This window comes from Vanellus vanellus, assembly GCF_965231255.1.
Source record: "Vanellus vanellus genome assembly, chromosome: 4".
NCBI lineage: Eukaryota > Metazoa > Chordata > Aves > Charadriiformes > Charadriidae > Vanellus > Vanellus vanellus.
Window position 1 is genome coordinate 39,943,404 of NC_138909.1, and position 14,782 is coordinate 39,958,185.

Consider the following 14,782-nt stretch of genomic DNA (forward strand, 5'->3'; position numbering starts at 1 on the left):
AAAACCACATAGAAATTCTAGAATTAAGTCACCTACATTTTTAGAGCCTTATCGTGGGGTGCCAACCTGATCTATCTGCAGCTGAGGGTCTCTACAAACACGGATTCGCTATCTGGAAACATCAGTGGGGCACTCTACATGTTATTAGGGAGGTAATTAGTAGATGTTTACGAAAACTAAAATATACTTTCTTTATTTTAAACATATATATTTATAAAATGTTAGCAGTTACAAAAGGGTTGCAGCCAAAATATTGCTTGATTTTTAATTGTGTTTGCACAAATTCGTTTCTCCACTTCAGCACTGGAAGGAAATAGTTTGACTGGAACATAAAAGAGAGGGAGACACCTCCCCACCCGCCCAAAAACCAGCTGATGGTACTGGACCTATCATATTTCTCGCCTAAAATTATAAAGCTTTTTTTTCTTGTCCTCTTCTGTATACATATCAACTATTCACCTATTATAAAAGAGGATTTAAAAATAACAACAGAATTGGTCTACTCTTCCTCTACTTCTTTTGGCTCACGTCTGCTTAGTTTGTTAAGCTGCTGTTTCACTGGCTCATCACAGTTGTTCAGAGCATGCATGTTATGCTTGCTGGTTAGCAAACCAAAAAGTTATTTGCCCTGACTCCTACCATACTGTAAGTATACCCAAACATTGCCTCAGTCTGCAGTAGGAAAATTCTGGGAAACAATTTTTTTTTTTCTTGAGATCAATTATTGTTTACCTCAGAGCAAAATTTTTAGTACCTCTTCAAATGTCTGATCTGGGGGAAGTGCATCCTAAATTATCTGTTGCCTGAGAGAGCGTTAAAATATGTGGAGTTTTCTTTTTTTTAATAATGGGCAGCCCATTTCCATTTTCATGTATCAAAAAAAGCCACCTAGGTAGAGCAAGTGTATAGCTCCATCACTTCTTAAATAAAATTAATTTGCTCCAGGTTTTAAATACATACATATCTATTATTACCAGTCAACATTTTTGATGGTATTAAAAAGAAAAAAATAACGACCCATCATAGCTTTAAATTATACACCCTTATTTCTGTTCCTACATGTCAACAAGCCTACCTGTCTTTGCCTTCTGTCCCTTAATTCTTTACAGTGATTAAAGAATCACTGATTGGACAGAATATGCAGTAGACTGTAATACACTGTAGATGGTAGTAGATGGTTTGCGTTAACTGTATTGCAAAACTTAATTCATACTTTTAAGTGGTACGCCTTTTTTTCCTTAGAAATGCCTTTATTCAGACAGAAAGTTTGGTTCTGGACGCTAATCTGGTAAGCCATGTGCTCTCTCTTCTGCTCAATCATTCAAAATTTTAGTTTAAAGGTGACAAATGCACCTAACTACAGAAAGCTTTTGTTTTTCTGTAAGGGGCGGGCGTTGGGGGCTGGCGTTGCGTGGTCACAGGGAACTTATTTCTAACAAAGAGTATATAGGGCCCTTAAGCAGTTAATTATATGAGCTAACTCAGTCAGTGGGGTTATTTCCCTCGTAGCTGTTTTTCGCTATTCACGCTCATAAAATGCTTCCCTGGTTGGTATGTACACCAAAGAATAATAAGCTCAAGCTTCATGTTTGTTTTCTAACATCCTTTACAAACACATGCTGTTATTGAGCATTTTTATTGTTGACTGGTGACAAGTTAGATTTAATAGGCAGTTTTTCCTACATCACTACTAATTTAATAAATGCAGTTAATTTAAAACCTTTCCTGACACGCTGCTCACATAGTTCATTTTTATTTAAACAACAACAAAAAAATCAAAGTACTTAAAGGCTGGACATTTTACGTAAGGCAAATTATTTAATGACTGACTAACTTCACATAAATAGCTCTTGAAAGAATACATAAAAAAAAATACAGTATTTGTCTACATAGGTGTTTTTTTTTTCTTTTCTAGAAAAGGCACTCAGTATTAGGCAGCATTTTAGAAAACTAAAATAAGATTCTTTGCATTTCAAGTAAGCTCATGAGTAGGTAAAAACAGTTAATTACTGTTGAACTGATGTTGTTGGTTAAAACCCCCAAATCTATATTTTTAGAATTTGAGAAACTACTGCAGGCTTTTTTGTCAGACTTCAGACATTTTCTTTGGGTCTTTATCTGGCATGTGAACCCAAACAAAAAAAAAAAGCAAAAGCAAAAGTCACAAGATAATTATACTAGGCCTGACCTGATGTACATGTTTATTATATATCTGCACTCACTTGTCCAACTCTATTCTTTCACTGTTTGAATTTCAAATTCCTTTTTTTTATTTCTGTGGGCTTTCTTTTATTCTTTAATTCTCTTTTCTCCTAAGTTGCATATAGGACAGGTGAAATGACTCATCAGCTGAAGGTAGCTGTGACTCACCATGCAAAGCAGAAAGTGCCTACTTGACCTATTGAGGCAAAATATCAATTTAAAATTGTTTGAGTTAAGACGAGTTCCTCCCTAGCTCTAGACTGGGCCTATTTTATCTTTTCCCAATCTTATTTCCCCTCCTTATGTGATGTTTATCCCTATCCTTCTTTTTCTCTTCCTAATTACAGGAAAATTAATGTATCCAAATCTCAGTTCTGTTGGGGTTGTACCTCTAGTACTTGGTAGCTTAAGAAGCAGTAACTTTTGTTCTCTCAAGGCATATGTGTTCCAAATGTAGCAGAACTATTTAATGCTTTTCTCAGGCTGAGTGCGAGGACTGCAGATTACTTCAGGGACACAATGTGCGTTTATCTACCCAATTCAAGAAATGTGGCAGTAATGGTACTTAAGAGTCAATTTACTATTCAGCTATATTAATCTACACACTGCTTTTAAAATTGCATATGGTTGATTGCTAATTTACTTGTTAGTTAAGAGTTTTGTAGAAAATTTTAAAAAATTATCTTTTATCAACAGCCTCTTTGGAGGAAGCCAAATGGTTTTTGATACAGAAGACTAGATTCATCACAGGCAAGTAGAGAGTAAATTCTGGAATCAACTATAAAGTCATCCTAAATTGCATGTTTTCACATTTAAAAGACTACCACTCACTGCAATCAGAAATTATACCTTTTTTAATGGAGATGCATATTTACATACACGATTTGAGATTTTTGCTAAAAGTGAATGAATGATGATGTCTCATAATTGTAGGACAGTTAAGATCATCCTAATGAAAGCATTTCTATAGAAACTTGAACCTGGAGGAGCAGAATAAACAATTGAGTTAATTATTTGCAGAGGTGTTTTGAGCTGAAATAGGTCTGTGTCACCTTGCAAAGAACCTAACAGTCCCAAACGTACAAAGTGCTAATGCATATTAATGCAATATTCAGATGTACAAATCCTAGGTTGCAGAACTTTTTAACCCCTACAGGTAGAAATGTTACAGAAAAGGTATGACAAGAAAATGATATTTCACATTCTCACTAATGTATTTTGAGGAAGAAAAATAGATTTTCATTTAAGAGGCCTTGGGGAGATCTTGAAAAGATTTCTGCTTTATGCCTATATTAAGTGTTGCCCTCTTTTTCTCACACTCTCTTTCTCTGTCCCATGTCTTTTAAAATCCAGCTGGTCACTTTATCCCGTTCTTCCACACTTAGAGCATTTCTATCACAGCCAGACTTGTCTGTTCTTTGGACAAACTCAAAGACAATCCTACATTCACTGAGAGAAATAACAAATGTCCCCAAATTTTACAGTGTTTCCTGGCATAGATTACAATATAAACCATTTTAACATCTTATATTCATCAGCCATGAAATAAGACCAATTTTATTCATGCATCTAAACAGAGTTTATGTGATGTTCTCAGTCACTGTTTGTTTTAGAAACAGAAAGTCTGATGAAAAAACTGGTAGAAAGAACTGAATGAGCAGGAGAAGCCAGTTCATAAAGAGTTAAATTATGCTGTATCACCATTCCTTTTAAAATTCCAAAAGTGTTTTTTTTTCTGGTCCGTTAAGAGAATAACTCCAATATAACACACACGTACTACAACTTGGCAAAAACTATATATGACAACTGTCCTGAGCACTAGAGGAAATTAGTATTATTTACAAATTGAGATTAATGCTCCTAAACCAGGGAATTATCTGAATATTACATTTATTAATTCCTCAGGAAAACCCCAGATTATATTACATCTCCATTTTAGTACATAGAGCAGTGGAACTTTTGAACATTTGGTGAGCTACAGAAGAAAAACTCTAATAAATATGTTTATTCTGGTATCTAGCTTGTTTTCAATAAAATTCGCCTTTAGTTTGTTTATGAAGAAGAAGGTGTTGCAAAGCAATATTGAAGTAGGTGGCGTAGTCTCAAATTTTCAAAGTTTTAAAATTATATTTTCTTTGGAGACAATGTTATGGTTACTTTGAAATTTAATTATAATTCAGCAAAAACTTACCTTATATGGGTAATGATGAGGGTTGTAGCCGGAATGAAAAAATCATCCACTCTGTCAAACTGATTTCCCACTGGCTGAGTATGGATTGTGTGATGAGAAACACTCCCACTGGCTTGTGTTATCACCTACGTAAAGCAACATTATTATAAACTATAGAAATACTCTTTCAAAATTTAATCTCTATCCAAATAAATTAATACAGTATTGCCTCTGTATTCCATCTCTTGTATTATTCTCCAGTTACCAAGAAAAAGAACACAAATGACAGTGAATAAAGCTGATGAGCATTACAGTTTTCAGAGAACTGTTACATACCTGATCAATTATTCTTCATATTTACTTTTTCCCCTCTTTTTTTTTTTTTTTACCACTCAGTCCATATTTATTCATTTACATTACTAAAGCCTCTAGCAGTCCTCACTGCAAACTAAGTTTTTTGTTTACCTTTTCCTTTTTTTTACACTAGGTCCTAGAGTGGGATTAAATTTCTTAAGCACTTCAGATAGAGTAAAAAGGTAAGATGTTATCAACTGATCCACAGGAAATTATGGCTATGCATACTCCCAATTCTTGCAATCATGAGGTAATTAAACATAGCACAGACATATTTCAGAAGAGCAATTTGATTTGAGTTTACACATTCCTTAAATTGTTACGAACTAATTTTCCTCGAATCTCCAAAGCTTGGACCTTCTCTGAGGTAAATGTTTATGGGTGAATAAAAGACAATTCCATATAATAGCCACTATGATATTCACATACAAGCACTTAAGAGCAGATTAAAAAAAATAAAATAATCAATTATCTATAATGTAAGGAAAAATGAGAGTGAAGATGATCAGTTGCTTTAAAACATAAGACTGACTCAATTATCACTCATCTTCTGAAGAGAAGTGAAATCTAAACTCCCACAAATTACCTTGCATACTCATAATCACTAAGTCTGTAGGTGCTAAAAAGGTGTTTTCAAATGTTCCTCATTATTCTGCTTAAGCCCTGTGTTTGAACTTCTCTTATTCTTTACCTTATATATTTTTTAAATACATAAGGATTACATTAAATTATAAAGAAAATTAAAGTAAGTTGAAATAAAAAATAACTTTGAAATTATGACATAAAGACGATCACCATATTCTCAGGGGATTACTTTAAATAAGGAACAGAAAGTAGTGAAAAACCAGGAATGCAAGTACAACTTCTTGAAACTTTTCTTTAGTGACTGTCCCTAGGCTTGCTACTCCTCAGAGCCATGGGAAAAGTAAAGATTTTTATTATTTTACACCTGAAAAAAGCAATAAGTAAAGACGGAGCTTGTCACCTCCAGAGTGATAATTTTAGTGAAATAGGAATATGCCTAAAATCCAGCTTATCCCCTAATTAGGGAAAAAAAACATCATAAAGAGCAACAGTTTGCTCTCAACAGACTGGCAGATACAAAACATGCTGTTGCTTTCAGCTGTACTCCTTATCCTTCTGTCACTTTAGCATTGTCCCGTCTGAGTAAGGGCGCTGAAAATAATCTCTGACTTTATTGGCAAAGTCAGTTGGCTGAATTGTTTTCTGGTTACCTGAAAGCATTTCACTGCCCCTGCTGGGCTCATGATAATAACGCTTAAAGGGAAATATACAAAATGTTGCGATTACACAAAGGTTCAACTTATCTAGATTTCCTTGCTTACAATCGTTCTGATCCCCTCACCTGCAAAGTTGGTGAATTCTTTTCCATGTCTCCCCAGCTCAGCACCCAGACTTGATCATGTGATTTATCGTAGTGTAGTTTCACGGGAACAGGATCTGTACTTACTGCCTGTGGCATAACAAAACCAGACATCCTTAGTTTCCGTCAAATTTTCAAAAGAAAAACAACATACATGCTTAAATCAAAATGATGACTGGACATGCATTTCCTGATGTTTTCAGATTGTATTTAAAAATTATGTTGTCAACTGTTGAAACAGCCCTCTGATTAATTATTCAAAGTTACTGAATTGCTGAACAAGTGACTTTTATTCATTATGTACTCTAACATTTGGCATCAAAATTGCATTATACCGAAGCTACTAAGAATAGGAAAACAAAGGTTTTAAATCAAGTAAAAAAGTACTTACCTTCCTTCTCTACCATCACTCTCACTTTATACACATCAGTTTAAAAAATACACCAGTTATTGGAAAAGGGCTAAAAAACGGAAGACTGTGCTTAAGCCACGTACTGAACTGAATGCACGGCGTTACTACGCAGTCCTGCGTCAAACCAACACAATGTTTCTACACTCAAAGCTTCCTACCCCCGCTAAACTGGGTATATTCTGTTGGAGTCGGAGAGATTGTTTTCATATGTTTCTGTTAAATGTTCCAATTATAGTTGCTACTTTCGGTAGACTTGTGATCAGAAGCAAAGTGTTTTCCCTACACCCTTGAGCACCGTCCTCAGGAGACCACGAACCTTTTAGACGGCTGAGCTCTACACTTCCTCTGTTATGAGAAGAACTGAAGACTTCAGAGGTATGAAATGGGAGGACAACACGTTTGATTAAGAGACATTCTGCACAAGGTAAACAACCGGGGGGATTACTTTTCTATTTTCATCATTAAAGCAGAAAAAATAAGTGGAACTTGTTTTTCAGTCTCACCATTACAGAACTGTAAAGCACAGTTTGTTTATCGGTTTGTCAAGGAGAGTACCAGCTGGCTAATTAAGTGAACCTAATTTAAACTAATGATGCAGATCCTCAAGATAATGCACTAATGGCTGGCTGAGACTGATGATGATACTTAACTGTACTCCTGAGGTATTGCAAGCCACAGCTTCATCTAGGCAGAATTTGTTTTTTCTTTTCAAAATGGAAAACGAAGCCAGGTTGCTCACCGGCTCATTTAAAATCAGAAGGATGACCCTTGAAAAAGGTCATTTGCGTTTGATAACGTTCTTCTGCTGCAGGCTGGAAGACAAGTTGTCTAAAATAATACCTGGGCTATTGTATAGCTAATTTGTTCAGGTGCGTCAAATTTCCTTTCGGCTTCCCCAGACGAGAGGTCTGACCCGTAGGTATTCTGCTGCACGAGTGCCAGCGCCGTGGCACTGACAGGAGGAGGAGAAGGAACTGCTGGCGGAGTCAAGCACAGGTCATGCGGCTCCCAAGAGAGAAGCCAGCAGCAGAAAGGAGCTGAGCGTCCTGGCAGCGGGCTTCCACAGCTGCTTCTAGGTAGCCAGGCTGATCTGCCAGCCAGCGCGGTGCGGACCGAACGGTGATGAACCCCATTGACTTCAGTGTGGCTCTAAGTCATCCCAGTTAATGCCACGCTGCTAAGTGATCCTGGACAGTTGCAGGTGACAGTGCTTGCTTTCAAGAATTTACAAATGAAAGCAAATACTTCTCTTAACTTTATAATGAGAATCACCTGGCTAACCCCAAAAGTCTACATATAGCTCTCTAAAGATACAGCATCCCGTGTTTCCAATACATTGCAATTTAGTCTGCTTTAGAATCTTCTTTAGGTACTTATTTCCATAAATATATTTGTCATAGAAATAAATCATCCTAAAATCTAGTTGTTGCATGTGTGCACTCGTACACACATCACACAAAGTTAACTTTCACAGCAGAAAAGAATAATTATAACATACATAGTAGTACTTCACAGAAAATACCACGATAAGCAAAACCTAATCAACGTCATTTTTACACAGAAAACAGCATAGTTGCAGAATGTATCGCCCTTTCAAACGTGTTTCTAGTTGTCTTTAGGGTTTTTTTTCATCTTGATAGAATTTTTATTAGGATGCTGCTTACTTTCAAAATATGAAGTTTTTCTCCACATTTGTTCCTACCAGAGTATGCATTTTTGGTTTTATGGAGCAGTCAGGTGGTTTCTTCTTTAAGATGTAGACCAGAAATAGTTAAAATGTAAATAATATCCTCTGTATTAATATGACACTTAGAGAAAAGGAAGGTCTAGTAAGCAAAATGTTTTCATTTATGAACAGCTTAGTATCTATTTTCCAAATATCAATTACATTTTGATGTTTTTTTCCGTGCTAGGCAGTACTGTAAGTAATAAAAGTAGACCGATCTGACAGAAATTAAACTCCCTTCCTTGCCTTCTGTTTGTATGAGTGTTTGTGTATGTGCATATGATATGAGTAGAGCAGCATTTAATGGTTAGAAAAATTCTTGTTGCTCGCAAAACCCATAACCAAAAATAAGTGCTTATTGTTAAAAGGCAACAAAGATGGGGCCATGCTTGTTATAAGAAATGCTGAACAAAATATCTCTTGACTTGTCACTAAATTCCAAATTAGCCTTACTTCAATTTTAAAAGCCATTGCTGAATCAGCAGTGGGTTTATTTTTTTTTTTTATAGTCTTAAAATATGTGTAAAAGATGGCATAGGCTTTGTGCTTTTATGATATATTTGTTTTGTTTGCAACTATTTTTACTTGTCTCTTTTTTTTTTAAGTTTATTTTGAGTATCAGCATGCTTAAGCTGGACACAAAGCAAGTCCCATAGTACTTTTCCCACTTATTTGGCTAAGTGTATCCTAGGAAATAATATTCAGGTCACTGACAAATAGCAGCAATTCTGCTCAGGTGCCCAAAAGTGACAGTAACACATTTAGTTTAATTTACTTATCTGGTTCACCTGTTATCCCTTAGCCATATTGTCTTACCAAATGTCTGTATTAAGTATTGTGAAATGGGAAGACACTATATCATTAATATCTAAACACCCTAGAACCATCAAAACTGAGACTTTCATTCCTGCAAAAGCTTTCCACAGATGGGATAAATTTCATTCCATACTTCCCTAAGTATACGATCTGGATATTATTAAAGTAATGGAAAAGCAATGCTATTCCACCCCTCAAAATAAATATCTTTGAAAATGAAAGTGATGAAAGTGGTTTTGGTTTTGGTTTTGTTTTTTTCCCTGGACTAGCATGGAGGCTTGTGCAGTACCCAGTTTTAGCTCAATATATTTGCTGAGGAGCGCAGACTTTGTGCACCAAGCTCTGTGTACCACCGAGGCATCCCGTACGTCTGTTTTTCGGTTCATTATAGAAACATGAATATTTATGTGATAGAACAGTAACCTGTCTAACTCCATCCAAAAATTGCAGAATCACTTTACATATTTCCAAATTTTACTTTTTAATTAACATACATCATTGTGGTAAGTATCTCTAAACATTCAGTTAATGGTAAAGTACATAGTAAAATAATAACTAATATAACTGAAGGCAAATTGGGAGAGTCTACCAATCAAACTATTCCATAAAACTTAAGTTTAAAAGAACCTCCGACTTTGCTAATATTTTTCAGTAAGCTCAAAAGGCATAATATGCTCTTGCCACTGAAGTCTAAATGCTAATAAATGAAATTAAATTGGTATTTCATCCATCATCTGTAGGAAAGCAAGATGACATATGAATGTCAGCCAGAGACTGGGCAAACCATTGCCAGAGATCCCAGTCCTTTAAATCTGTGGATTGCAGTAAGACTACGTATTTTTAGTCTCCCTTCCTGAAGAAATACATTGAATTGATTGAAAAAAAAGTCTTGTTTTCAGAAAACAAAAATTCATTATCCCCTCAGTTCATCTCTACTCTGATATGCAAAAGTCAATTTAACTAAATAAAAAGTGAAAGAACAAAAAAAGTAATATCCTCTTATTATTAACTTTTTTAATAAAACATTTTATCAGTCCTTGTCACCATTTGGCTAGGTCAGGTTTTGAGGAAGCTATGTCTACTGAGCCAGCTGACAGAAGGCAGAAAATGCAGATGCTTAAAGAATGAAAACTTATCAAAACTGAAATTATTTGTCAAGTTAATGCAATTTTAAAATTGCAGCTTTGCTATGTATTTTTAAATTTTACATTAGTATGCATAATAAGTCTATATACTAATATCATAGAATCATTTGGGTAGGAAGGGACCTTTAAAGGTCATCTAGTCCAACCCACCCTGCAATGAGCAGGGACACCTTTAACTAGATCAGGTTGCTCAAAGCCCCGTCCAGCCTGACCTGGAATGTTTCCAGGGATGGGGCATCTACAACAGGGAATCCATTCCAGTGTTTCACCACCCTAATCGTAAAAAAGATCATCCATATATCTAGTCTGAATCTCCCCTCTTTTAGTTTAAAACCATTACCCCTTGTCCTATCGCTACAGGCCATATTAAAAAAATCTGTCCTCACCTTTCTTATAAGACCCCTTTAAGTATTTAAAGTCTGTAATAAGGTCTCCCTTGAGCCTAATGTATGATATATAATCTATGCATTAAAGATGTTCATTCACGTATCAGTGAAAAACACAAAGAGCATGAAGAAAAGCTCTAAATATTTTTATTAACAATTTAGATTAGATTTCTAAAAAAAAAAATAATCCATATTTTATTTAGCTAAAGAACATCTGTTTCCTATGAATGTGATGATACTGTAAGTAACCCTGTGGATGTCAGGCACATTTGTATGATTAAAATTTGAATCAGAACACCTAGTGTGGTGTCAAAAGCTCTTTCTCAGTTTCACATACAAGCCTCCTTTCTTCTGCTCTGATTCTCAGGATTTAACAAGTTATTAACCAGCTTCAGAGCTCTTCGTCCAGGAAATAATTTTATTTCAAAAAAAGAAGAACCTTGCTTTTACTGTAAATTTCAAGATTTTATATGATCTGTAATGTACTTAAACCCCCTCTTCCAACTACACAAACCCAACCAAAAACCCAAGCCCCTTGCCCGCTGACAAGACTGTTGACTGTCCCCAACTATAACTGACTGACTTTTTTGACACTCAAAGAGAAATAAAACTAATCTTTCCGGTCAAATGACATTATCCTGAAAGAATAAAGGCCATATAATGAAATACATTTTATTCTATGTGTCTGAATAAAAAAAAAAAAGAAAAATAAAAGAAAAATAATGTAATACTGTGGGAATAATAGGCAGAAACCAAATAGCAAAAAATATTATTATTTTGCCTTTTCCATATGCCTTGTTAACACAAACATTTTAAGACTTTAAATATTCTCTTCATATTCAGAAAATATATTTTTAGAAGTTAATGAGTTTATGGCTATTGTTTTCTAAATGCATTTTCACGTCTTTAACAATTCCACAGACTAAAATCTGTCCTCATGTAAATCCCCTATTTAACCTCATAGTACACTATCATTGATACCACCGAATACATAAACGAAAAAGAAAGAGAGATAAGAGTACAGTGGTTGGAGTATTTGATGTGAGCGGTGGCAACTAAACATCAAATTTTTACTCCATCCCAGTAAGACTACTGACCATTTGGAGTATATTGTGACTCTCGGGCTCTCCTGAGGGATTTGTACTGCTCCCAAAAACTAGTATTCGTTTTAGCATTGCCTTGTACCTTGGTCTTCCACAAACTATATGAGCGCATTAAGCCCTGTACCATAGCATCAATTTATCTCTTTTACTCAATGAATTGTTTTGACTAAGCAGAGTATCTCCAACCTCCCAAAGGCTGAGAAACTCATAGTACTACCTAGACAGTAGAAAGGAATACAGAAGAAGTCCGAATCCATAGTCTCCAGTCTTGGCTATAGGTGGTGTTGGTTCTTCCACTATTCCAGTAATTTCTCTGTCTAAAAGCTTACTGAGTAACAGTCCTCCACCTTCTGTAGCCAAACCTAACCCCCTGATCTTTCCTGTCAAAACTGACAGACACATTCCTGTAATAAGACCCTATTTTAATGAATCTTCATTTTCCAGTGAAAAAAACCTCAAGCTAGAAACTTCCCAAATAATTTGTTTCCTCAACTACTTGTTTAATATTTCTAAGTGGTATTTTTATGTTGATACTTTCCCTCCCAATGGCTTATTGACAAGAACAGTCACTAAACACAAACTGCTGCTAAATGTCGAAAGTAGATGTGTTTTTTTTCTAGACGTTGTGTTTACTCTCAAGCTAATGGCATTTTTTTTTTTCAAAATATGAAGGAAAACCTTCAATTCTTGTGTCAAAATTAGATATTAATTTAAAAATGAGAAATAAATACCTGTACAACTTTCTGAGACTGTACATCAACAATAAGAACTCTGTCAAGGGTGGGCTGAGTTACGTAAATGAATTTGTCTTTTACATTAACAGCAGTTGCCCATACACACCGCTGAACAGGATCTCCATCAGCTTTGGGACAAACTTCATCCTATAGTTCAATAGAAACAGGGAAAGTGTAGGAATCAAAACAGTTAACAATGTACTAGAAAGACAAATTATACTCTTTTTCTTATTTTTTAACCGTATAATAAAATCTCAGAAAATTTAGGGAAGGAAAAAGGAGAGGCGACATTAGGACATACGCTAACATTAGCCAAACTGCACGTTGTAAGCACCACACAACTCACAAGCACTTTAGTGTAAACCATACACCAGCATTTTTGGATGTTTTCTAGACGTTCAGACAGTTAGCACTGTTGTCCTGAGAAAGAAACAATAATATGTGTAGAAATAAACTGAGGAAGAGCCAGGAGACCTTAAAAAACAGAAAAACAAATTAGACACACAATGTCGAGTTACTGGTGCAGTACCTGGCAGCTCCCCCAGCTGCACCATCCCAGTCTCTTGCAAAGGAAGGCAGTTATAGATCTGACTGACATCTGAAAACACAACAGTAAGTCAGGCACACACTACATTGGGAAGACGATAACATAAAAATGGAGAGGAAGAGGAGGAGGTGTGGTGCAAGTTGCCACACGGTATAGGGGCAAAGCAGCAGCAGTTAGAAGGATCTGCTTTTTTGGTCACATGGAGTACTGATACGTTGCTTCAAAGGTCAGAAGTTTGGCTCCTTCTGCCATAAGACAGTCTCATGGCCTATCACACTACTGTTAAACCCAACATAAATCTTCTTCTTACTATCATTCCTTCCCCCTTTGCCCCTCCATCCCCGAAAAAGGATGAATTTGAAAAAAAAAAAAAAAAAAAAAAGCAAAATTCCTGTTGATTTTAGTGAATTGATATCTCATAATGCATATATTTATAACTATGCACTCTCGCTCAAAATAGCTATCTGCAGTTTACATGCTCACCATTAATATTGTTATATACATATATTCCCACTCATAATATATATATTTATATTTTGATTTATCTATTTGTAACTATTTAATCTCAGTGAAAGCTTGCTTTTATCAAAATTAAAAGTTACTTGGTCAAATATGTTATCATATTTGGAAATCCCCTTTATGAAATGGCATGTTTTTTTTCCTGCAATGGACATAAAATTTATGTAAAAACAAGAACCTGAAAAATATTCTGCTTGGAGAGGTACAGCATGTGTCAAGCTTTTTTGTTTTCCTGACCTATTCTTCTTTTCCCTCTTAATTTTTCATCCTTTCATGACAAGGGGCAATTTCACCAAATCATAACTATTAGTTCTTTTTAGCACTTATCTGCTGCTTATTCCTAATTTAGAATGCTCTGTCTGATACATCATAACTGGTTGCTGTGAAAATGATATGTCAGCAGACGATGACTTCAACGTCGAACAAACAGCAAGAGTTGATGAGATCTTAAACAAGAATTCTGTTTCTAAGCAGCAGACTCCTTTTAAAAGGAAGGGGGAAAATAATGTGCCAGAACAACACATCGGCACTAAGCAATGCTTTTGAAAAGAAGACCATGCATTTCAACACTAACTTTTCTGCATCATCAACATTCTTTCCCTGCTGTGCCTCTACGTTTGAGAAACTACACTCAGTCTTTATACGTCAAAATAAGAAATAAATCATTTTCCACATCTAACAGAGGGAGTTTCCGTACAGGAGATGGAAAGCCACTGCTTGTTCCTACATGGTTCTCAAACTTCAACAAAGCGAAATCACATTGATAAGGAAAGTTTACTAAACTCAGGTACCATGGGATGGCACATAATCAGGAACTCTAGCAGAACTTAGAAATAAGTAAAAGAGTACGATTTATTTTGCACTGCTAAAAAGCCATGCACTTTGAAGGGAGAAGTTGTTTAAAATCTGTTTTTTAAAGAATGATAGGCATGCTGACAAATGGGACTTCCATTTTTAAATATGGCTAAAAGATTTTCATCCCATGAAGTGTCAACATAAACAAGTATGTCTCTAATATGATGTGCAATCATGAGATTAACGATCTATAATCATTTGCCTTCTGTGCGATTGTCACTTCAATTGGAAGGTGCCTCACTGATCTCAAATTATTTTTTTATATTTATTCTAAATACGCCTCGTCTTATTTCCATGTTTTATCTAAACAGGTAACTAATTCTAGACTGTTCTACACAGTTCTCTTTCTTCTTCAGAGAACAATTTCTTCAAATAATGCATCTGTAAATGTTCACAACAACTCTATACTGTGTCACTCTTTTCAGTCAC

General features: G+C 35.4%; 1 protein-coding gene across 1 annotated transcript in view; it reads right to left on the minus strand.

Annotated features, from left to right (window-relative positions):
* FSTL5 (follistatin like 5) overlaps positions 1 to 14,782 on the minus strand; it is a gene marked incomplete at both ends in the record, with an annotated part of 297,136 nt that overhangs the window by 25,570 nt on the left and 256,784 nt on the right. The window contains 3 exons of the mRNA XM_082482814.1: positions 4,394 to 4,518; positions 6,093 to 6,200; positions 12,430 to 12,579. Coding sequence (XP_082338940.1) covers positions 4,394 to 4,518; positions 6,093 to 6,200; positions 12,430 to 12,579 — 383 coding nt within the window. The remainder of the gene's footprint in view (positions 1 to 4,393; positions 4,519 to 6,092; positions 6,201 to 12,429; positions 12,580 to 14,782) is intronic.